At 49.2% G+C, this 25754-nt stretch overlaps 2 protein-coding genes across 7 annotated transcripts in view; both read right to left on the reverse strand.

Moving 5' to 3' along the window:
• Positions 1–16431: 16431 nt before the first annotated feature.
• On the reverse strand, positions 16432–20701 carry OLFML3 (olfactomedin like 3). The gene is made up of 3 exons (XM_016124384.2): positions 19028–20701; positions 18075–18360; positions 16432–17742 (listed from the first exon to the last, which is right to left on the reverse strand). Exons 1-3 carry the CDS (start codon positions 19139–19141, stop codon positions 16922–16924), a joined length of 1221 nt encoding a protein of 406 aa, XP_015979870.1. The 5' UTR covers positions 19142–20701; the 3' UTR covers positions 16432–16921.
• A 129-nt stretch (positions 20702–20830) lies between these two features.
• The window catches only part of HIPK1 (homeodomain interacting protein kinase 1), a 49271-nt gene continuing 44347 nt past the window's right edge, over positions 20831–25754 (reverse strand). For all 6 annotated transcript variants that reach the window (XM_036235062.1, XM_036235063.1, XM_016124379.2 and 3 more), the window contains one exon: positions 20831–25588. In XM_036235062.1, coding sequence (XP_036090955.1) covers positions 25100–25588 — 489 coding nt within the window. In that variant the 3' untranslated portion in view covers positions 20831–25099. The remainder of the gene's footprint in view (positions 25589–25754) is intronic.

The following is a 25754-nucleotide window of genomic DNA, read 5'->3' on the forward strand; positions in this document are numbered from 1 at the left end:
TCAGTAATTGTAACATAGTATAATTTCTGATTTCATTGACTTAAAAATTAAACTAAACACAGTAGGTGTCAATAAATATCTGCTGACGGAGTGAATTACTGATTTCACAAATGAAAGAAAAACACAAGGAAACCAAAATCAAAATAGAGAAATGCAGGTTTTTTTTCCGATTGGAGCCTGGTCTCTCCGTTTCCCCTTCCTCTCTTTGATGGCCCAGGAACCCCCCAGGGGGCTTCCTAGAACCGTCCAAGCCTTGCTAACCAGTCTAGGAGCCAGACACCTGGGAGCCGCCCTTGATCTCTCTCCCTTACCCCTGCCCGATCTGGCGATCCCAGGTCCTGTTGGCAATCCCTCCTAAATTTCTCCCCGTCCCCCCTTTTCTCAGCCCCACTGCTACTACCCCTGCCTCCGTGAATTTTTTCTTTCATCCAATAATTCACTCATTTAGCCAAAGTTTATTGATACTATGTGCCAGGCACTAAGGCAGATACTACGGATACAGCGGTGAGCGGAACACACACAGGCCTGCCCTCGAGGAACTTCCACTGGACTAGGAGACAGAAAATAGAGAAGTAAAAGATGCTGCGTGCTGGATGAAAAAATAAAACATGCGAGCGGCACAGGACGCGGAGGGTAAGGGGACGACTTTAAATAAAAAGACTAAGAAGCCGGCTTCATTTAAAAGACATTCAGCCGAGGCCGGAAAGAGATGAGGAGGGAACCGTGTGGTCTTCCGGGGAGAAGCTGTTCCAGAGAGAGGAAAGGGGACGTGCCAAGGCCCTGACTGGCATGTTTGAGGGTGAGCGAGGAGGTCCACGTGGCTGCACTAGGAAAGATGAGTGGGAGATGAGGTCACGGCGACAACGGGTCAGCCTGGGGCGGCCGTGTGGGTCACTGCAATGGCCTTGGTCTTTACTCTCAGTGCAATGGGAAGCCTTAACGGAGACTCCCCACGTTACACCTGCATTTCCGCAATAGCTTCTTGTCCGGCCTCCCTGATTTCAGTCTGCGACCTGCCTGCACACCTGGCGGTGCAGCCATGACAAGTCACCCCTCTTTTTAATCAACAGGTCCCACTGTTGCCAGAAAACTTTAGGATGGGGCTTACACCACCTCTGCAATCTGTCTGGAGCCACTAGCCAATGAGCACGCCCTTCCCTCACCAATGCAGGACAGATTCTAATTCCCCGAGCGGCCTCCGCCTCTCGCCCTGTCTTTGTTCCAGCTGCTCCCTCAGCATGCGGGTGCATACCCCCCCTCCCTTCCCTAACCACCCTGGAGGTGCGGCGTGAACATCCACGCCAGCCAGGAGGGGCCTGTCTCGTGCACATCCCCATTGCAGAGCTTTCCCCATTTCTGTCGTAGAGAGCGCCCTGAAGGCTGGACAGCGTCTTTCCCGTCTCACTACCTCTAGTGCTCAGCACAATTCCTCACACACAGTAGCAGCTCGATTAAATTTGAGTTTAAAAATGAATGACCCCTGCCCTACCCTCTTCAAACCCAACCTGTTAAGCTAGAATTACTCCTTCCTCTGCTCTTAATCGTTTCCCTGCGTTTGATTTTTGGCAGCTATTATAGCACGACTTTTATTAGTTATGTGTGGATGTGTGTTATATCCCCTCCTGGGCTATAATCGAACTGACCAGAAAGACTGGAATTAATTTTTATAACCACCCTCCCTCCACCCTCCTCCCCACAACGCTTGGAATGATGCCTCTCACAGGGAGACGGTAAGAAAATTACAAGAACGGGCTTTGGGATAGTACAGGCGCTTGCATCTTGGCTCCCTGGCCCGAGCTGGCTTTGAGCAGCCATTTTACCTCTAAGCCTTTTTTCTCCTTTTCTGGAAAACGGGGGTGGTAATGGTGACGCCTACTCCATAGCTCTATTAAAGGAGCTAAACGAGCTACTGCGCGGGGCTTGGCATTGATTACTGGCTCAACAAAGGCCCTGTTTTACTAGGGGCACTGTGCAGTATTTCTCAAATGGTGTGAAGCTCTGTCCTTCGACGGGAGAAAATTGTTCACAGGATCCCTGAGAACTCATATGCAAAAACATGGACTTAAAATAAGCTTTGTCTTTATAAATGGTGTAAAAACTCTCGCAAAGCTTATCATAAAATGGCAAAGTCAAAATTCAAGCAATTCTTGGAGAACCTGCAGTGGCTAAGACTGTGTCCCCAGAGGAGTCTCTGTTTACTAAGTTGACCCGGGGCAGAACCAAAGGCGGGGGAAGGCGGGAGGCCCTGTTCGTGGCTGGAAGTGTGGTTTCCTTCCAGAGGACATTCTTCCCGGTGGTCTGCAGAGATGAGTCATTTGTTCTTCTCAAGGGGTGAGACTAAGGGAGGAGGAGCCAAAGGCCAGAGGTTTGTCCCTGGTGACTTTAGCCTTTGTGTGGGTCCAGCCTGTGGACGGCCTCCCAGCAGAGCCCTGGAGCCAGCAGCGCCTTGGACGGCAATGAGGGGAGGTAGACTTTGGGCAGAGGTACAAAGAAGTTCCACGAAAACAATGCAGCCGAGGAATTTTGTATCCAGCAGATGGGCAAATCAGCAAGGCAAGAGAGGGTCATCCCAGCAGAGCAGAAGCACAGCAACTAAACGTAAAGCAGGACCCCGTTCGCCTCCTTCCCTACCTCCCCCTCCCCGCAGGGGCTGACTGTCCTTTAGGGTCTGCTGCTCAGCTGCTCTCTAAACGCCACTTCTCAACCCCACGCCACCCAGAACACACTCGCCTCTCCTCTCCCCTAGCAGAAGCCAGTTTCTGGGAGTCACACTGGCCACAGACCCAGAGTGGAAACAGCTAGAGAGTTCCCGACTGGCATTTCGAAGAGATCGCAAGAGCTTCCTCCCCCAGCAGTAGCATATGGCAGCTTCTCCCACACAGTCAGACAGGCTGAGGCCTCAGTAGTAAACAGACCAACCACTCAACATCCCCCCGACTCCAAACCTAAGTACAAGTCTGAACGATCATGACGGCAAGTGGATCATGACGGCAAGTGGCAGCCGTTCTGCAACTGGAAACAGAAATCACTGACGTTGTGAATGAATCTGCACAGGGCAGTGGCCTCTGAAACTGCTTCCTCATGGGAGACCCTCAGGCTACCAAGCTTGGAATGTTCTTTTTTCTCCCCCCACCCCACCCCCACCCCATTCTCCCACTTCCAGGAGAGTTGGAAAGAGTCCAGACATTAAGGCAAGCCTAGCACCCAAAAATGGTCCCAGGGACAATTCTGTAGGCACAGTGTCCCTGACTTACAGCAACCAAGAGTGAAACAGCTCCTGGGGCTCCCCCCTTCCCTGGGCTGTTAGATGACCCGTGGCAACCCTGGTGGAGGCAGAAAATGCTGGGACCAGCCGCCCCAGGAAAGGGTTTGGGATTAGTGAGAAAGCCAGCTTTGCGCTACATCGCTGTACCATAATCAGAACTTACAAGAACGAGGAACTTGCCTGGCGACCCTCAGCGTGAGCCCCGAGCAGGGCTCTCTTTTCCTGTGTCACTTTCATCTCTCGACTTGTCCCTCGGCCAGCCTCCTTCCTCCCGCCTCCGTCCTCCCTTCCCTGCTGTGGATTGGATCAGTTTTCCCAAGTGAGTTGGTGATGTGTGCCAAGGGTCTTACAAAGTCTGACTTCTAGGAATCTACTCCCAGAAAACAATGTTTTGTTTTGTTTTATATCAAGTATCCTCTTTGGAGTGTTCTTTGTAATAAACATAAGTGACCCAGAAGGAAGGCATTGAGTAAATGATGATATTTTTGTCCAGCAGAAGATCATAAACTGTTGGAAAAAAAAAAATATGTAGGGAAAAGCTCATGCTACATAGGGAATCTTTAAAAAGAATTTCCCCAAACATGATTTCGGCATATTTCCAATGATGTAAAGACACAGCAAAACAAAACTATGTACAAAAAAAGACTGGAAAAATATGTCGTTATGGAGTATATGAATGACTTTTTTCTTCTTTGGACTTTTCAAATGTTCCACAATTAACATCTATTATTTTTTTAAACAAGGCATAAAAAGCAATAAATTGTCCATCTTACTAAAAGACAAACACAATTTTAGCCAATACACATACTTGTAGAGCAAATTTATCCTTTGCTCTCTGACAAAAGCCAGCGTTGAAAAGGGCGGATGAACACACGGCAGGTCATCACCAGTGAAAGAGCTATTGGCAGGCAGCTGCACGATTAGCGGGGCCTGGGGCCAAACTGAAGAATTTCAAGACAGTAAGAGCAGGGCATTAGACCAAGTGCCGGGCCCTTCTAAGTGTGGGCGACTGCATGGTCACGTACGTGCCCAGGAAGCTGACCCTACTCATTGGCTTGGAGCAGGACACTCTGGCCCACAAGGTGAGAGTTTGTAGATGGGCACCGTGACCAGGAGAGTTGACAGCAGGTCCAACTGCCTTCTCACCTGTTGCTGAACAAATTTTCATTCCTTCTGAGTCCAGCTTCCCAGCAGTCACCCTCTGGAACAGCCAGCAGCATACTTTATCATATATATGCAAATCGGGAGCCAGCCAAGATTACTTAAACCCTGGGCCATGACCTCCTTTATTTTTTAAGATGACTGCTTATTTATTCTATTTTAAGCATATCAGAAAGATGCCAAGCTATCTTCTCCACTGAAATTAATGACAGTCCCTACTGGGAACAGAATGTGAGATGTTTTTTAAAGCCATTTCTGATTATTTTTTCTCCAGAATCATCAAAAACTCTGACTTGTAGAGTATCGCGGCCTTTCCCTGGTCTGAGACCCTGTTTTTGGCAGCCGCTTCTTTTGGGAGAGGCGAGGAAATTCACTAACGAATTCGCTACAGAACATTATTCATTCCACATGTCTTGCTCAGAGGTTTTTAATATCAGGAATTACAGTAAATCACCTCTGAGTTGTGATCACGTGAATCTAACAAGGCACACAGAGCAGCATCCCTGCTAATGACCAAGCAAAGGCGAGGCGGGAGGAAGTGTGTTGCTTCCCTTTGCTGAGAGGGAGCAAACTCATTAACTAACCCTTGGATTAAATTATGTGCAAAGCAAATCTCTCCCTTTGCAACCAGTCACAGCAGCTGCCCGCCACAGAAATGCAAACAAATCCGATTCTAACCACAGCCAGACACCTGCCTGAGCCAGAGCTTGTGAAAAATGGAGGCAGAGCTGCTTAGGCAGAAGGGTGCACACTAAACTTGTTCCTCTAACTTCTCCAGGCAGAAGAACCCCTCTCATTTCTTAAAATGCAGCCTGTGGAGCTCTGCCCCAGGCCCAGCCAGGCCAAGGCCTCTGAGCGTCTTCCCTCTTGACTTTTCCTCTTTTTCATCTGCTGAAAGATGGAGCAAAGTCTGAACGTTTGAAATTTTCTGAACGGGAACCTAGTTCCACTCCTCTAACAACTGCCGCCTCTGTAAAGCCCCATCCCACTTTCATCCAGCCTTTGCTTGAATACCTCCAGGAACAGGGAGCTCACTACCACCAAAGGTAACAAAAAGCATTCTGGCAGAGCCGACTGTCCGTCCTTTCATCAAGTGGCACTCTCTCTCTACCGAGAGTCTCACTCTACGCTTTGGGGCCAGATGAAACAAACACTGTCCCTTTTCCTTTCGCCTTTCTGCTTTCTGATATTTACAGACAGTGCTTTCCTTGCCATGGGTCTTCTCCTCAGAGGGTGTTACGTACTCCACCTCGGCCTGTGACGGCCCCTTGGTGGCTCAGTTTCTTACTTGTAAAATGGAGATAATAACATCTACTTTTCAGGATTGTGGTTGGGATGAAAAAGAATGCGCGCCAAGCATCTCACAGGAGCCTGGCACACAGTAGGCGCCTGTAATAGCAGTAGCGTGACTATTGATCATCTTCTTCACCCCGGACAGAGGAGAACACTACCGCACAGCAGCAGAGGGCCGCTTCCTTCGCACCTGCGCTTCTCGCATTCGGCCTAAGCGGCATCAGCTTCCCGGGCGGCCACACCGCGCAGAACCTCCTTACACAAACCTCCCATCAACCGGAACCCTGAAGTCCCTGTGCTTTAAACCTGTCACGTGCAACTGGAGGTGGCTGTGAAGTGAAAAGATGCCTGTTGAGTGCACACGGAGGGCTCAAAAAAGCAAGCGGCTGCTAAGTGTTTCCGGTTGACAAATACTGTCCCAGAGGAGGAGGAGGAGAGGTGCGGGCCGCGAGGCGACAGGCAGCGGCTCCACCGCAGACCCCGCCGCCCTCCCTCCCCGTCGGCCACATCTCCATCGCCGCTCGCTGGCTTCGTACCGCATTCCCGTCAGCCTCTGTCCCCTTTCTCATCAGGCCCTGAACCGCCTCCCACCTTCGGCAGGCCATCTGGCCTCTTACTTCCCCAGCGGGACCGGGAGTCTTTCCCACGCCAGCTCTGCCCCTCTCCACTCGGTACCTCCGTCCCCTGGCTCCGAGCTCTGAGAAGCCTCGTCCCTTCTCCTCCCTGCACTTCCACGCGCATCCTAAGCGGGCCGGGTACCTCGCTGTTCTCTCCGACGCATCATAGGCCTCTGCCCGGACCTCAACCTTTCCTAAGATAGGGGCCATAGGGGCGGGAAAAGAAACGTTTCCTTTGCCCTAAAAACCCCTTCTCTCACGGGCTGACTAACATAATAATGCAATACCGCTTCATGGTCCTCAAGCTAGCGAAAATCACGCGGAGACACGTCCCTGCGGCACTGTTTCTAACAGCGGGAACTGGAAACGCCCAGCAGTGGGAGAAAGGATACGATGAAAGTTCAAACGACCGGGAGCTCTCTGTGCCATCATGGGCAGTCTCAAAAACAACGCTGTGATTTTTTCTAAATTGCATAAATGTATTTATAGAAGATATTTTCTGTGAATTTTAAATCGTACGAAATTCTATAAACCGTATTGGTACAGATTTAGGCAATAAATGCATTTATTTTCAATGCGCGGGCAGAGTACTAACTCAAGGGTGCTGACTACCCCTGGGGAAGCAGCGCCAAGCCTCTTCAGTGAGTGGCTGTCATCTCACGATCTCCCCGCCACTCCCTGGCTCGTGGGCTCCACTGCAAATGCCCTCCAGCTCACTGAAGCCCTCTCCCTCATCTTCCTGGACTTTCTGAATAATCGCGTTTCCTCGCTGCCTCTTCCCCTGGGCCCTTCTCTTCTCCCACACTGAGAGACGAGGACCGTTCCTAGTTCTCCTCGGTCTCCTTCGCTGGTTCCTTTCCCTTCTCTCAGCCCCTGAACATACAGCCCTGACTCCTGGGACCGCGAGGCATGTCCAGCAATGCTTTCTCCCTCCACAAGCTCGCCCACTCCCACGCAGTCGCAAAAGCGAAGGGGTCAAGAGCATGACCGTTGGAGTCAGACAGACTTTGACACAATTTCTGGTTCCGCTACTTTCCAGGTGTGTGACCTTAGACGTGTTATGTATTTAAACCACAGTTTCTTCACCTGTAGGGTTGTTGTAAGGGTTAAATGGGACAATGTTTTTACTGTTAATTCAATAAATGTTAGCGATTAGTCACACAGCTTCAACAGAATTTACTTCAGTTCAAAAGGCCCCTCAGCAATATGGCCCTGATTGGTTTTATTAGCTTTTATTTCTCTATACACCTTAGAGGCAATTATATTCTCATGAAACTAATCTTGCTGTTTCCTGACTCTGACTGTGACTAGCATGAGCTGGTCCTTCCTCCTGGTACAAACTCTCAGTCCAGTCCTCCTCTGGCCACCTCAAATGCTACCACTTTATGGGACATCTCCTATCTCCCTCACTAGAGAATGGCCACTTCCTCCTTAGAATTCTCACTTCTCTTACACTGCTCAGGTAGCCTTAGGCAGTAGAAGAAAATGCATGCCTGTGTTATCAGATGAGTCCGTCAATAAATAATGACACACAGTGAGACATAGTGACACATGTTGGAGTCAGGAGAGACTCTCGGGCAAGGTCAATTGGGAGCCTCTTGCAACAACAGTCCAGTTGAGTGACCATGACAGTGGTAGCGATAATGTGGAGTGTCCCTCCACTCAGGCTGAGGAGCCTCCGGAAGTGGACTCATCCCCACCTGGCAAGGCTGAGGCAGAAGGGACTCCAACCACGTAAGTCCTACCACCCCGTAATGTAGTTTTCTGTTTATTCACCTCTTTATCCCACCAGTCCACAAGCTATGAAGACACGTCAATGTCTGTCTTATTCACTGTTGTGCATAAGCACATAGCATACTAAATACTTCATTAATACTCATTAAATTTTTAATTAATCGATTGTCTGTTCCAGTTGGCTTTCACATTAAAGTGTACCCACAGAAGCTGCCTCTCACAGGGGCTCCATTCGGACTTCAGCGTCTCTCATTGGCTTTCTGTGGCTCAGACCCATGTCTCACCCCTGATTTTCTTACGACTCTATGAACTAGGCAGTGGGCCTCGCTCTACGCTGTCATGATGTTTTGACTCTGCAGCCTGAACACCAACTTTGGCTTCATATTTCTTGCCTGTCAATGACCAGTCACAGCAGTTGAATCCCAGGACAGGGCACAGGTAAGATAGATTTCAGATCCCCTTTTGAGTCTGGGATATCGACAAGGTCCTTTTGGTTGTAATAATCAACTCTCCGGATTATGGCTTTTCATTTGCACGGCATCCTTGAGCTCCTTGACAGACAGGCTCCTAGCCTGTCCCATGCCTTGACTGCCCCAAACCCAGTATAAACAGGAGACACTCTGTACGAAGTCTTAAATGAGTAATGGGAACAGCTGACATCTATGTCGCTTTTACGACTTACAAAACATTTTTCACTTACATTACCTCGTTTAGTCATCACGCCACCCCTGTGAGGGGGTATTAATATTGTGGCTGTCTTACAGATGAGGAAACAGATCACACAGGCAAAAAAAAAAAAAACCTGAATTACAACTTGAACCTCAGCTGTCTGTTCCAGGCCCTTCCACTGCACTGCGCTCGGTGAGCGGGTAAACTAGGCCGATCCTTTCCAGACCATGAATCAATAAGAGTATTGAGCTGCCTCACTTTCCCTCATTAAAAACCTACAGACCACAAATCAGAGTTTATAGCTAATAATCTGTCTGCAATTTGCAGGCTTTCTAATGGATGCCGAAGTTTGTTTTAAATGAGATTATTACTCCTATCTCAATTTAAGAACCAATGATACAACTAACATTTCTCCAAGTCTTCCCTTTCCTGCTTAATTGATAAACTAATGTTTCTAGTTTACATCTTTAAATCTTTCCTTAGATAGCTAAACAATAGATTACAGTAAAAAACATTTCACCTCCATCAGGACTAAGGAGGGCTAGAGAGGACAGAGAGAGGAAGAGAGGGGAGGGAGTTGGCAAGTTCGTCGTCAGGAGTGCGGAGAAATCCACAGCGATGCGTGTTTACTTCCCCTGGGCTGGGAGGGAAAATGCTTAAGAATCTAGGTCATTGGCTAGAGATTTCGGGGGGTAAAAACCACTGCATCCTCAGCTACCACCAGCATAAAAAAACGCACCTGCTCCACAGGTCACTGACTGAACTTATTAAAACATGTGCAGCAGGCACTGGACGGGGCACGGTGAGGTAGAAACTACTTGGCATGACTTGAAGGGGCCAGACTTTAAGGTCTCTTCCAGCTCCTTGTCCGTGGAATACTCTACCGCACTACTTGTTGACTCTAATAAAGGTACCTGGCACGTGTGCCAACTCGAAATCTTTCAAAGCCCGTTCGCTCTTGTTCTGTCCCAGTCTAGAGTGGACAGTTGATTAGAAACAGTGATGAAGAATGGATCCAACGGGTATAGGGAGAACTGACCGTGACCATGAGTGAGGAGAGAGGAGAAACACTAAGTAAAGAGCATGAGGGCCACATCTACCCAGCATACCTGGCTCTGAAGGCATCGTGGCCCAGCAGCTCATATAGTAACTGGTGCTGATAATTCTTAATCATCAAGAGAGATTAAATCATAGATGTGTCACTGCAAGCTGCTGACCCGACTCATTTGCCAAGTTATCTTTTGAACACACAGTGTGCACCCAACTCTGTCTGGACCCAGGGGCAGGAAGACAGATAAAGCATGGTCCCTGCCCTCAAAGGCTCTTAGGACCTTAATTTTTTCAACTGTAAAATGAGGAGTAATACTCAGCGACTCTGAGATTCCTTCCTGGGGGCCACTCAAAGCTTTATGCATCAGGGCTTGGACCTCAACAGTTCTATGAGTGGTAATCCAGTTAACACAATCCTGCTTTTGCCAAAGAGCAAGCTGAGGCTCAGATGGGTTAGCACCTGGCTCAAGGCCACACAGTTAATGAGGAGCAGGGTCAGGACACTCAGCTGCATCACACTGAAATAGAAAGGTCTTCTTACTCCCACCCCTGAGGTCCTTCCACACTGTCTTCCTTCCTCCAAAAAGGCAATAGATGGAGAACAGCTCATGCATTTGACAACTGCAAGGATTTACGGGTCTGCAATACAACATCCAGCAGCTACGAAACAAAAATCATGGGCAGTTAGACAGTGATAAATATCTCTAAGCCTGACTTCAACCAAAATGGCATTGAAGTATCTGTCAAAACCAACAGCAAGGGAAGTCCAAAAAGTCAGTAGTGAGGGCTACTTGGGGCACATCCCGAACAACTAAAATGGCTTTGAGAGAAAATGTGGTAGAAGGAAAAAGGCAGCTTGGGGGCTCTATGTTTAAAAAATCACACACACACACACACACACACACACACACACACACGCGCGCGCGCTGCTGGCAGAGTTGGTGCAGGCACAGAGTAAGGGCAGATGCTTCCACGCACCCTGCTTTCTTCCTGACGGCTGGCGCAGGATGCCTGTCAACCCGGCTGTTACTGCTAATGTAGAGATCTACGGCGGAGAAAAGGCGCCATGTCTTCCTACAGACAATGTAAAAATGGAGAGAAAAGGCAGCTGAAGAGCCGGTGGATCAAGATGGATGGTTTATAACACCGAACAGAGATGGCCACCACCACGCTGTCCAATTATAAGACTGCAAGAGCCACAGGCCTGGGGACAAGCATTTAGTAAGCACTTTAATTTTTCTAGATGCTCTGCTAGATATTTTATAAACACTAGCTTATCTGTGCCTCACAACAAATCTCCAGGGTACACGGCATTCCCTGAAGCTCAGAGAATTGATTTGCCGAGGATCACACAGCTAACAAGTGGCAGAGCAAGGATTCAAACCCGGCCTGAGTTCAGAGCTCCGGCTCTTCTCACTCCTCCACACAGCCTCCAGGACAGAGGGTCAGGCCCCGAAACTTACTAGCTTTGTGGCCTTGGACAGATCATTTTAATCTCTATAATCCTCAGGTTCTTGACACCTGCCTGTGTCATGGGATTGCTGTAAAAATCAAAGGAGATAAAAATACACAAGCACTTTGCTATCGTGATATTAACAATAACAACATTTACTGAGCACCTACTACGTGCCAGGCACTGGGCTTAACTGCTTTACGGGGCTGGCCTCGCTGAATTTGCACAACAGTCTATGACCCACGTTTTATAGATGAAGAAACTGAGGCTCACAGAGGTGAACTGACTTGCCAATTAGTAGCAGGGCTGGGGCGGGAGCAGGTTTAATTCCTCCAGGCCCCCTGCTGTGACTCAGATGCTGAAGACAAAGGTCCGCCCCCCAGGACCGTTTGTAGTTTTTGTGCCCTCCTCCCCTGTGGCCACAGAGCTTAGATGTGCCGCTTTCCCCTGGGATGCTAGAGCTAGGCACAGTCACTGCGGGAACGCCTGCGTGTTCTGCAGTTCAGGAGATCGCTTTCACTTTTTATCTGTAGCTTGTCTTTGTCCAACTGAATTGAGAAATGCCATCACCAACAACATTTACTGCGGGCTGGCAAGGTGGCACTCCTGAATGAGGTTCGGAGTTAGGAGACAAGTATGTCCAGAGTTCCCAGGGTTCACGCCTCATGGGGGACATGAATGCAAGTTATTTATTGAGCCCTATTTATGATCCAGACTCTGCGTTAGGCCCTGGGGACACAGAGATGGACAAGATACAACATACTGTGATGCAGGCTCCACCTGGGATGCACATAGGGTAAATCGGGGCCAGTAAGAAAGGCACCTGACCTGGCTGGGCGGGAGTGGAAATGATCAGAGAAGCCTCCCAAAGGAAGTGGCATTTCAAAGCGATGTACTATTATATCGTCTGCACTGCTCGGTTTGTATATATCGTCTCTAATTCTCACAGCAACAATCCAATTGGGCAGATACTAATTATTTTATAGGTAAAATATTGAGTAACTTGCACAAAGGATCATAGAGGTAAGCAGCAGAGCCAGACTCTGATCCCAGGAGTTCTCACTCCAAGTTTGCCAGACTCAAAAGTTTGTGCTCTCTCTAAAGTGGCAGAGAACACTATGCCACAAGCTATGATGGAGGAAGAAACATCATACCGCGAAGGCACAGAACAGGAAAGGGCACCTGACCAGGCCATCTGGAGGGGGTCGTGGAGGAGGTAACACTTGAGTGAGCCATGGCAGAATGCTTCAGGACAGGCTGCCATAGGCTCTTTCATTAGTCTAGTGAATCCTCTGGGTGATGAGCAGGAAGCATCACTCTAAGGGGTCAAGGCCATCTTCCCAGCAGTCCAGGGGATGGGGTGACTATTTTTTTGGCCAGGAGGTAAGGTGAAGGTGAGAAGTTGCCTCTGGGTTATAGGAAACAGAACCTGATGCATACCAATTTGAGCAAAGAAAAAAAAAAAAAAAGAAAGAAAACAAGCGAGAAAAGGGAGTACAGTTGACCCTTGAACAGCACAAGTGTGAACTGCTCGAGGCCACTTAATAAATACTTGTTCTAATTTATGGTTAGGAGTCCATGGATGTGGAGGGCTAACCGTGTGCACTGATCTACCCCATGTGATACAGGAGACTTGAGCATCTTCAGATTTTGGTATTTGCAGGGGTCCTGGAACAAATCCCCTGTGGATACTGAGGGACAACTAAGTGTTCAGGGAGTCAGAAGTTACACATCGATCTGCGATGGCACGGCACCCTCATCTTGTTCAAGGGCCAACTGTATTCCGTTTAAGCATTCAGCCATTTTGTAGAACCCAAGGGCTAGAAATGTCCTGTGACCATCGGAGGGCTGGCTAGAGACAGGACGTGCACACCGGCCAGGACGAGCTGCCTTCTCGGCCCTGCCTGTTTCTGTCTCGGGAACAGGGAAACGAGGCCTCCCAACACGTTCTCAGATCGAATAGCTCTGATCTGCAATTCTAAACCCCAGGAGAATCCGATTTGTTCCCCCTTGGGCCACCCAGCTATGGCCAGGGAGTGAGGGCGTGCATTCTCAGAGAAGGCAGAGTTTGGGCTGCAGAGACCCCCAGAGATCAAGCCAGAGAATTCTGGAGAGATGGCTAACTCTAAATATTGTCAGAACCCACACTCTGGAGGGCAGGTGCTGAGAGGTCGTTTTTCCTTTCTCCCTCTGCCCTTTAATACATTGGCTTCCACATTTATAATTCTTCTGTGGAGTTATTAAATCCATAAATACAGATTTAATCTTTTAAGCTCTGCATCGTGAGAGCAGAAGAGCAGACAGAGAGTTTCCCAGCCCTGGTGGTAGGAGTAGCAAAGGAGGAAGCTTCCAGGCTGCTGGGGCAGAAGAGCCAGGAGAAGCTGCAGCTGCTGCTGAGGGCCAGGAAGAGGGGGACTGGCCCTGTTCTCTGGCTGAAAGACCACTCCCTGGCCAGAGACCACACTGCCGGAGCAGCCATGGAGGGCTGCACAGCAGGTCCTAAAGAGACTTATCCCTGAAGGCTGGACAGTCCCAACAGCTTTCAAAACAAGCATGTTCTGACCTTAACTGGGTAGGGAAGGCGGGGGGCATAGAAAGGAGGTACTCCCAGGAGCCTCAAGAAAGGGGTGCCTATCTAAGCAGAGGGATTGAGAAGGAATTCAGAAACCCTGAGACTGGAGAAGGAGGAAGAGGGAAAGAGCTCTGGTTCCTGTTTAGCTCAGAGCCAATCCCAGAGGAAGCACTGACAGCTGAATCAACAACTTCATTCCTTACCCCTCTGCCCCCTCCCTCCCCACCATCCAGGGCTCCCACAACATTGGCTCAGGTTCTGTGATGAAAATGACAAGACGGACACTTTGATGTCGCTGGCCGGGCAGACACGAAGACCAGCAGCGAGGAGAGGATCTTGATAAAAAGAAGAGCGTTCGGAAGTTAGGGTGGGAAACCGGGGGCCAGAGTTCCGGGTAAGGGGAGCCCTTGCCATGGAGAGGTAACATCTGGACCAATGATCAGGCGGAGGGCTGTCCCCAGGACAGCAGCCCCTCCCACCTCCTGATGCTCTTGCCACATCCCCATCCTGGCCTTTACGGTCTTAGGGCCAGGAGTTAGGGGTAGATGAAGGACCTCGCTCTGGGCTTTTAGCCTGTCCTTCCCCCATTGAGGCCTCTGTTTTCCACTGCCTTTTGTTCAGCCCAAACCAGAGGTCATAACCTGTTTCTGCCAAGTGATGGGTTATGGAGGGTGTGAGAAGGGGGAGGTGAGGCTGGTTTTGGATGATAGGGTTCAGCCACCAAGGCTCTTCCCCTGAGCAGCAGATATGAATTTGGACAGTTCACTGGATCCACCCACACAGTTCCACTCACCTTCCGAAACGCTTCCAAAATAGCGCCAGCTTTTGTAGAGGAGCCAAACATTTTTTAAAAAGCGAAAAGTAATAAATGACAAGGCCCCAGAGATTTCGGCCCTTGCGAAAGTCTGAGTGAAGTTTCCTAAAGAAATGTTAAGCCTGGGGGTGGGGGGTGGGAATTGCATTTCCCCTTCTCACTAAGGAAGGAGGCAAAGATGCCGCCAAGGCACACACGTGTGCGGCAAAAGGACCGGCTTTCACACTCACACTTCCGTCACTGGCCCAGAGTCCTGCAGCTGTTCTTCCCACAGAGTCGTCAAAAGCCGCTCCTGATGTTTGGGGCTGTATCACGGTAACTGGCAGCCGCGGCCCCGCCCTCCAGTGGCTTCCAGTCACACACGAACCCGCAGCGCCACACTAGCAGGGAGACGAGCTCCCGCCACGTGCGCACGCGCACGCGCAGTGCCGCGCTGCCGCCCCGCGTCACGGCCTGGACCCCTCTCTCCGGGTCCCACCCAGACCTCCGTCCGCCCTCCACGTCCCCCCACCCCCGGCCCTGCCGCCGGACGTTCCGCGCGCAGACCCCTCGGTGGGCGACGGGCGGTGCGCACGGTGGCCAGCCCCACATTAGGAGAGAACCCAACGGGCAAGAGCCCCCGCCCCCCGCGCTCCTACGATGGCGCTTTTGTGGGGTGCTCCGCTGCCTCGCTTCCCCTTCCTCACCCCCCCCCCCCCAGGTCAGGAGCAGCTCTGCTTGAGGAGAGAAGACAGAGGAGGCTCACAGGGCCCCCGCTGGTCCACCCCACCCTGGGGGCGGCCCGGCGTCCTGTGGAGAGAGGGCTGTGTTCCTTCCCCTCCGTAAGTCACCATGTAGACTCCCAGGGCGGCCTGATGTCAACTTCCCCACAAAAGCAGTGGGTCTGGTCCCTCAGACAGCCGTGCTCCCAAGTGCTGGACCCGGGGATGAGGCTGGAGTGGGGCCTGGTACAGAGCTCGGCAGATTCGTAGGGGCTGGAGTCCAGAACCTAGGGTTTCCCCTTTCTTGTCCCCTCTCCCTTCCCAGATGGTCTTCAGCCATTCCAAACCAGAGGCCAGGGTACCAGGCAATAAAGGGTTAAGTTTCCAGGATTCCTGGACAGACTTCTGCCAGGTTCCAGGCCTGGGGTGGGTAGGTGGGGGTGATGAGGGTGGAGAGAGGCATGTGTTGGGAAACTGGGAGGACTAAAGTCTGAGACTGGTCACTGCCCCTCCTCCTTGCCCAAACCGCAGACGCTGTGGCAGCAGGAAAATCAGAGAGGTTGAGACCAAGCACGATTGTGCAACCTGGCCCTAGGGACCAGCCTAGTGCTAGAGATGGGAGTCGGGCTGGGGGTTAGGGGCAGAGTCCACTTTAGAGGTGAGACTTAAAGTTCTTACTGAACACACGTGCATTCGGGGCTCTGGCTTCCACGCTAGACTTCAATGTGACTAAAATCCATTTTCTGGTTCCAAATCTCAGAGAATTGGAACGGGAAGTTCTTCCCCTCAGCTGTCTGGGAGGCTGTCTTCTCGGCCACCTCCAGCAGAGGCATGGTGCGTCTGGTGGTTCTGGGAGGGCTGAAGATGCCCATGGGTGTGGAGGGAGGCCTTTTGCCCAACCTCCTAAAGTGGCGGGCTCCTGCTGCTTCCCCGGGCGCCTCACAGTAAAATCTGTAACTGGAGAAGTTCCTTCTCCCTCAGCCAGGGAGTCCAGCCAAGTCCCTAGTGTGGCTTACAGAGTAGGGTTGGGGCGGAGGAGGGAGATGGAGGGTCATGGGGCAACATTTGATCTGAGGGCTGCCCCAAACAAACACAGGCGAGCAACAGTGGATTTTCCTTTTAATGCAAAATGTTGCAATACAAAATGAGGTGGAAAAAGCCCCATTCTTTAGGCCACTCGAGGGAGAAGGGCAAGAGGACAGAGTTAAAAGTCTCCTTCTCCTACTACTCCTGTCTCCTCTGACTCAGACTGACGCAAGAATTACTCTGTTGCCTGTTTACAGGGGTTGCCCCCATGCAAGGGTCAGAGCTCTGGGTCTGGGTCGTCTCTGCCTGGCCTGAAATGTGTTGACCTGGGGCAGGAGAGAAGGAGTGAACCTTTAGGGATTTCTCTCTCTTAGCTCTAAAAGGATTACTCAAGATCCAGAGTCCCATATGAAATGAAAGAGCCATGAGAATTTGGTTTCCATTGGCTACAAATACAGTACAGGATTTGAACCACAACTTGCCCACATGGGGAGAACGAGGAGCAGGAAATTTAGTGGGGATATAAATGTATGGATGAGAGAGATTCAGAACACAAGGCCACCTCCTCAAACTTCTTCCTCTTTCCTCCTCATCTCCAGCTTATAGACTATCTGGTAGCCATCATCCCAGGCATAGAGCTGGCGCTCTCGGGGGTTATAGCGGAGGCTGGCGTGGGCACCATATCGGCGTGGGAAATAAGGGAGTGCTGCTCTTTCCGGAGTCAGGGTGCCGCTGGCATCAAAGGAGCACTGGATGCGGGCCCGACTGGCAGGGCGGGTGTTATAGACGACGTATAGGGTCCCACAGATGACAAAGGCAGCCTCGGCATTCTCTCTGGGACATGGTGTGTCCCACTGCTGCTCTGTGTCCAGTGTCTGTGGGTCTAACTTGGCCAGACACAAGTGCCTTTCATCCTCCCGGGTGGCATAGACAGCCCAAAGACCCTCCTCGTCAGCGGCCAGGTCGATGTAGGTGTCTGACGTCAGCCCATATGGGGGGATCAAACCCTCTGCTGGGAACACGGAGCTGTCCACCACCGTTCGGTTTGTCAGGTGGAATTTGATGAGCTGCAAAGTGTTCTCCAACTCGCCGCCCCCTCCAGGTCCTCCAGGAGGCCTCCGGGCGTAATAAAGAAAGCCACCGTATACCAGCTGCCCTGTGCCCACCCAGGGGAAGGGCACCCGGATTCGGGAAGCTTTCCGGGCAGCCATGGCGAGAGTGAAGTCACGCAGCCTGGGGAAGACGAAGGCTGTGTCATTCTGGGTCCCATCTAACACGTAGATCTTCTCTGTTGGCCCCAATGGGTCCTTGGTCCACAGACCAGCTGGGCCACCAAACCGCTTCAGAATCTTCATTGATCTCACCTGAGAGATGGTGTAGCCACAGTCTGGTGGGGGAAGAGAAAAGCACAGGACAACGAAATACAGGCAAGAGTTAAATGCCCACCGCAGGAAGCCCCTCCAGGCGGGCCACTGGGAAAACAACTGGGCATTGGCCCGGTAGATGCCTCTACTCTCACGGAGGATTGGGGAAAAGGGCACCCCTGGGGCCTGGGTCCCGAGAAACTCTCCTTAATGGACCTGTCGTTACAGAGATTGCCCCCAAAAGAGATTCCAGAAGATACAGAGCCAAAGTAGACTGGGACAAGAAGAAAAAAGGGAAAGGACCAAGGAAGGCTGCAGGTTCTGAGCCGTAGGGGGCCGCTTTCAGAGCGCTTACCTGTCACCATATCGTACTTCTCATTTCTCCTGCCCTTGCCTTTGGTCCCAGAGCCTCCAGTCACCTTCTCATCAACTTCTACACAGGGCAGAGCTGGGTTCTGGGTCTCCAGATAGTCAACCTCCCGCTCCAGACGGTCCACTCTCCCTGCGATGGCGTCGGCCTCAGTTCTGAGGGCCTCCCGCTCCTTCTCGGCCACCTCCAGCAGCGGCAGCATCTTGTTCTTGAAGTCCCGAAGCTCGGCGGCCTGCCGGCTGCTCTGGTCTTGGCACTGGGCCAGCCGTTCCTGAAGGGGTGGGGGAGGGGAGGGCGGGCTGCAGAGTTACAATCCCAGGCGGGCCGGGCCCAGAGAGGCCCAACCAGGAGTCAGGAATGGAGAAAAGCACACACTCAGCCAGGCAGCAACATCCCCTTCAACCCCCGCAGAAAGGAAACCAGATGTTCAGAGATGCTAAATGTGCAGAAGCCCAGCTTGGATTCACCGAGGCCCTTACCGCCACTATGTGGCCCCTGGCCTTCCTTCTCTGTGAGCGGTGCCACTGAGTCACGGAACCTCCAGGACGGTCTCAGTGCATGAGGGTGGGAAGGGGTCTCTGCTCCATTCTACAGTTCTGGGAATTAAGATGCTACAGACCTCAAGAAGGCAGACAGTTGCAGGTCCTCTTCCAATTTTAACAGAATCATCTTGTCCTGAGATGCATCCCTGCAATCCTAGCCCTCATGTCCACTCTGTCCCCTTATTCTATCTAATCCCAGGGACAAAACACAAAGGTCTACATTGCTCTACGTATGTGGGGAAGAAGACTTACAATTTGGAAGACCGTCTTATTAAAAGATGGAGTTTTCTGCAGATTCTCACAGAGCCCTATCTTGTCATCCCCAGATAGATGCCTGACAAACTGGGAGATGTGGAGTCCCGCCAGGCTGGACTAGAAGAGGAAGGAGTCGCTCACCTCTAGGGCGGCTAGTCGGCGTTCCATGTACTCCATAAGGTGGTGCTGCTGTCCCCGAAGGGGTCCCGACCATGACAAAAGGAGCAAGACGAGGAGAGGAGCGCAGGGTCCCATGGCAGCGGGACAGGCGGGCCACAGGCGGAGCGGGCAGTCGTGTGCAGGCGCCTCTCCCACTGAAGCCCGCGGGTTGGCTCTGGAGGCGGGGTGGGGGCGGGGCCTGCCCCCTTTCTGGATCTCGGGTCTCTCTCACTACTCTGGAATGCTTTCAGTCTCTTCACAGTCCCCACCCCCTCCTTTCCGCCAGGACTGATCAAACACAGATGGCCCTACTGCGGAGCAGCCAGAAGCCTTAACCACCTCTCGCCTAGGCTGTAGGCTCCCCAGGAGAGGGGAAGGAGATGGAAACCCTGGGGCAGAGCCTTCTGGGCCGAGGACAGGAGCTAGCGAGGGGAGGCAGAGAGCCGGGAAAACTCAGCGAACTGTTCCCGTGTTTTAGAATGCTTCCAGCGCTGACTTAAGAAATAGTCTTCATTAATCCTCCTCTTTCCCAGCAATAACAGCATGGATTATTTCCCGCCTTGTTCAGTGGAAGCTAAAAGCAGGGAAGATGAGGTTGGAGGGGAAGAAGTTGGGTGGGGGGGGGGAGCCCATAGCGGTCAAGTCTGTACCTCCTTCTTTAGCTCACTGGCGCCATCTTGTGCTAAACACCAGGTGTCGTCTCAAGATTCACAGGGAAACCAAAGCTTAGATTTCACTTTACGTGGAATTTTCCACAAAGCAAGCCAAGCGGACCGAATTTATAGAGGTTTTCATCGCTAAAATGCAGCTTTCCTCATAGACTACGCAATTACTTAACGGGCTATCCCAATCTCTCTGATCTAGCCTAAAGAGAATATAACAGTTAAAACCATTCGAAAAACAAAACAAAAACAAGTCACTGAGAAACTAGTAAATTGATTCTTGATTACCTGGAAGCGAAACGAATAGCAGAGCCTTCCTATGTGGCTTTCCTTTGCCTGAAAGCTTCTAGTTATATCCTCTTACCAAAACTGAGGAGTGTTCAGCAGGTTTACACAATTTTACATTTATTTATCCAGGAAAAATGTTTTGAAAACTACGTGTGTTGCAATAAACGTATTCTGACTTCTCTACGAATGTGAGAGAACAGACAATATATTGACATCTTCTCTTGGTTATGGTCCAAAAGGGTGTTTCTAAATGCTTCCCATTTCTGTATCCCAACTGTGACTGCAGGGGCCCCATGTGCATTAATGGCCACTGTAGGGTAAACACGTGTCAGAAGAAGTCAAATACAGCATTTATTCGGACATGCAGTGATTAACCTAGACACATCTCTAATTCTTTATCCGGAGAAATTTTATTCACTTCGGAATCAAGAGAAATCTGATCGGAAGTGCTCGTGTCTGAAAAGGAGTATGCTTCTAACTGTGCAGTTTGAAAGGAGGGGAAAATAGCATCTTTTTGTGATTTTTTAATTCTGCCACTTAAGATGTTTGGTGGAACGTGCTAGAAACAAAGTTTAATTAGCCTGAGACAGAAGTTTCTGCCTCTTGGAAAAGGCCAGATCCAGATGATCTTAAGTTAGGGCCCTGGACATGCCACTCTTGGGAAGTATTCCCTACCAACAACTCCTATTTGTTTCTGTTGTGGAAGTTTGTATGAAGAATGAATTGGTCTCTAATATAGTCTACTGATGTTCAGATGCAGTGTATTTTAGCCGCTCCAAAGATGGCATTTGTTAATCCCCTTTGTACCCAATAACAGAAGTCAAAAACAGCCATATGAATCAGAAAATTTACCCATTTTATTGATGCATTGCAATTGCTCTACATTTTACCATATTATGTAGAAAATACTGAAAATACAAGCTACTTTGTAAAACCAAAGACAAACATTGAATCCAAAGATAAACTATGTTTTACACAATGGACCCTTTTCCCGTAGTTAGTATTAAATTTTAAATATCTATTTATTTTGTTAAAATGATTATTTTACATACTTCCTAAATACATCTGCATTACAAACATAGCTCAGCAATTCTCAGAAACTGTTTCTAGAGGCTTGTTGTAAAAGGAAGCGCACAACCAGAAAAGGGAGAAAGCAAAAAAAGTTTAAAACACACACAATAACTAGCATATCAAATACATTTAATAAAGTTGGAATTCTGTTGCAATATCAAGGATTCAAAGCAGAATTACTAACATTACATATAATGTACATATAATGTACTGCTACATGTAGTGAGATTATTTTTCAAGCTGGATCAAAACCACACATTATATAGTTTAGCAACAAACAACCATGTAGACATGCTGCACCATCCATCAGTTAGAAAAATCAAAATAGGAAAGAAGCGGGCTTGGGCCATTCCTGTCACTGAGAGGCCGTTTCATCTCCTTAAACCATCCTAACCAGTGGGTTTTTGCATAAGAATGCTGAATAGAACACACATTACTGTGCCTGCCTGGCTGAGGGCAGTCAAGCTCAGCCCCTCTAGTGGAGGATGACGGATGGCCAGCACTGTTTGGAATGGAATTCTTATCCCGGGGCTGGTGGTGTAGCTGAGCGCCGACAGTGGGGTCGCCTCTTGGGAGCCATTAAAAACTCTGGACTGATCCAGTGTCCTCATGAGCCTGGAGTAGTTAACCCTCCCCCACTTTCCCTCTCGTCCTCGAGAGGAGAAGCCGGAAATCTAAGTTCTAAGAGGACTTAAAGATTTAACCCAGTCTGAGGTCAGGCCGCTATGAGGCCAGCCAGCTCCCTACTAAATTCCCAGGGCTTCGCTCATCCTGTCAAGGCTACTAGCAATGTTAAGCCCCAAGGACAGACTCTAAAGCCACATTGAGCACATACACATTCAGCAGACACAGGTGGATTTTTATCTTGGTAAATGAGAAATGCCAATTTGAAGACTAAGACTGAAAATCTCTAAAATCCTTACCAAGCCACACACTGCTAGTAAGGTGATTAAGGTGACAATGCAAGAATTGGTATTGTCCTTTCTCCGTGAAGTGAGGACTCCTATATTAAATGGTATCTACTATTGGACTGGGGGCAGGAGTGGAGTGTTTTGTTTTTTTCTTCCTGCATCTCGTCCCTTACAAAAACAATAAATCTTATCCTTTGTACAGGAAAGATAAGGAACAAAAAAAATGTTTCCATTAGAAACTACACCAAAGGCAAGAAAATCAGAATGTGTTTGGCAAAAAGGAGACACAAAGATCACACCTACTGACCAGAAAACTCTAATGCTATTGACAGAAACTATACAAACAGTTTGGGTGTCCTGACCAATATAATGCTGAAAACATAACTCAGTATAATGATTAAAAAAAAAATCTAGAAAACACTGACAAGTTCCTGGTAGGCTGTACTGACTATATGCCCCATCCCGGAAGCCCTTATTCCTCACAATGAAGAAACACCAAATACCCTGACAGCCCCTCGGTGTTCGACCTGGTACAGAGCTTGCTGCCCAGGCTCCATGAAATCTCCCATCCATCCTGCACCTCCTTGACACCATCTCCACAAAGAACCAGTCCTAGACTTACCCCTCAAATATGTCCTTTCCAACTCAGATGGAACACTTCGACATCTTAGGGTTAACCTTCTTCCCCCAAATCTTTCATGGGCAGGAACATCCCCATCCCCAGTACCCTCTACTTGACCCAGGTCCACGCAGGAGCTGAGAGCACAGGGCAGTTTCACAGTTTGAAGGGCCCCAAGAATATATAAGCTGTTAAAAGGAAACCTCAAAAGCCTCGCGATTCAACAGGCTTTGGTTCCTTCTGAGTACTCTTCACCGGCTAAGAAACCTTTCTGTTGAGTTCCCTGTCACCAGCGGCATCACAAAACAACTCATAGCATGGGGACATGGTAAGCAATACAACAGGCTCTTTGGTATAAACACATGTTATATACATATATATATTTTTTTTAACAAGCAAATATTTTACTGAGAATGTCAACTATTTGCAGGAAGGACTGCCACATGGGAAAAGAAAAAATAATCTCATTTTAAAACTGATTGCACATACTTAAAAAAAAGAAAGAAACGCATATTAAATATTGGCTTGACTCCTCTCACCTGCTTTCCGAATTCTCACAGAAGCAGGGTAGCAATGCACAGTGAGAGAGTCACATGGGGAAGATGCTTCTGTGAGAACTCAGCTGAGATGCCAAAATAGAAAGGGGCAGAGGTGGCGGTAAAGGAGAAAAGCTGCTATTTTTATTTTTCAATGTTGGCAGGGAAACTGAGAACAATGCATTTACACAACACAGCTACTAGTCCTGTTCTGATAAATCCCAGTGAACAGTTCACGGTCCACGGGGGCTTGCTGGTCCATCCTAAGGCAAGCTCACTGTAAACTCTATAACCACTACATTGTCATATAAGGCACTACAATAAGGGGAGGAGTAGGAAGGGAAGGAAGAGACACACACTGAACAACTCCTCACCAGACACACCTGTGCAAAACAATCCCAAGGGTCTCCTCTCCTTGCAGGCAATGCCCCTGCTCATTCAGCACTACAGTAATATGCTCTAATGTAATTGCAATTAGTTCACATACATTCCAACGAGTATCAGTTCATTTTGGTTTAAATACAATGGAGACATCAATTCCATCTCCGGGGTAACACTGGAGGATCAGATACACACTAGATACACAATTCAAGTGTAATCACTACACATTTGATTACAAATAACATCTTGGGTTAGCAGGAAAAATTGCTTGTTATATTTTTCTAATCAATATGTACATATTTAATTATGCAAAATATTAAAACACCACCATTACAAAACTTCTAAAATATTTTTAAATTCAGTAATAAATTTTTAAAATATTTTCTGCAATACCTACATGCACTTATTATATAAGTCTTAATAAGAGAGCATTCGATTTGCTGCTGGCATACAAAGGAAGCTACTTTGAAGTATAAAAGCTATTCACATGTTCTCAACGGGTTTCAGATTCTTTAGCTTTCTCCTCAAAGAAATCACAGAGAACAGAAGGGAGAGACGAGGTGAGGAGAAAGAGAGGTGCATTACCGAAAATTCATACTAATCTTTAGGCGAAGCTCATCGGTGCCAGTTATCACGTAATATAAAGAGATTTTGCATATAATAGAACCACCGCCGCCAAACGACAATAACCATCTTAATGGCTTTTCCAATAATAAAATTTAAGCTGAATCAGAGAACTTTTTAAAAAATAATTTTAAAAGAATGCATGGTACTTCATTTAAAAGGAATACCTGATGTTTTCATGGCAGGTATGTATTCTCCCACTAAGTTACCAGCAAATGGCGAGCTGCCTTTTTAAGACTACTTTGTAATAAACACAGAAGCAACTAAGAGAATCCCAAGAGTAACACGGAGCGGTATGCAGTTTTTCGAAATAACAATTGCCCAGTAAGTATAATATGACAGGAAAACAAAACTAAAACACTCTAAGTTTAAATGCCTCATAAACAAAGGTAAAATCTGGAGAAATGCCTGATAGTAAAATATAGACCTGTGAAAGCTACTTTTAAAATAAGCAATTAAGTCTTAGTTTTTAAACAAGCAAAAAGTAATGATTTTTTTTTCTCACTTGTTACCAGATTTCAAGTCCTTCTATCAGCATTTTTCCTCTGACCAGCAATTACAATAAAACAAAGTTAAATAAAGAGGGGCTTCACTCATTTTTCAAAGCATTTATGGAAATAAAATCCGAGAGAGAAAATACTTTTCAAAGGGCAACTTCAGAACGACCTCTCTTCCTGGTAACTGCAGAAGATGGGCATCTGAACTCTTCCGAACACCAAAAATGCTGTCACAAAAATAAAGAATTAAAAAATAGGGCAGACTTTGAGAGACTACAACAATGCAGTCAACACTGAGACAGGTTCCCCAGAGAAAAACCTTCTGCTTCAGTGGGCCCCTGCGCAGCACATTGCTGGCTTAGGAGTTTCAGGAGAGGGTCCGAGGGAGGAGCCCGTCGTCGCCCAGAGTGAAGGGCTCAGGGCTGGGGAAGGCGGCCATGACCCCTCCTCCCTCACGCTCACCAACTACAAGTAGGAATACTGGCTGATCTTGGTGGGACTCAGTGGGTATCCAGTGTAAATTGTTGAGCCTCGGGACGACCCAATGTAGGACTGGGTGGCAAACTGGTGTTGGTACTGAGCAGGGGCTACACTGGCAGAAGTGAGGAGGCTGGGCCCAACACTGACGGGGACCTGGTGCACCAGAGTGCTGGGGTGGGTGGTATAGGCTGCAGCATGCCTGGAGGAGCCCTGGGGGGAGAAGAGATGAGCAATGGAGCTGGTTGAGCCCAATGCGGCAGCAGAGGTGGGGGCAGCATACGTATACAGGTGAGGCTGGCTTGGCAAGTGAGCAGGGGCGGGGGCCAGGTGTGGGTGCCCCGTCGAGTGTAGTGGGCTGCCATGCTGGAAGGCGTAGGGGGCTTGAGAGAGTGGGGCCACAAACGCCTGCTGCCTGCGGGGAGCAGGGTTGCTGCTTCTCTCCTGCGAGGCTGGAGCTGACGATGACTGCTGGTTCTGGAAGGAGGAAGAAGGGAGTAAGGAATCTCAAGGTCACTCTGGTTCAGGGCACCAAAGGCCAAGCTGGGAGTTGAGGTTCTAACTTGCACTGCTTCCGGGCTGCCATAGCACAGAATCTTCCAGCCAGGGAATGCTGTCAGAAGTCAGCCGTCCAGCCCCCTGC

The sequence above is a fragment of the Rousettus aegyptiacus genome, unplaced genomic scaffold, assembly GCF_014176215.1.
Source record: "Rousettus aegyptiacus isolate mRouAeg1 unplaced genomic scaffold, mRouAeg1.p scaffold_m13_p_17, whole genome shotgun sequence".
Classification (NCBI taxonomy): Eukaryota; Metazoa; Chordata; class Mammalia; order Chiroptera; family Pteropodidae; genus Rousettus; species Rousettus aegyptiacus.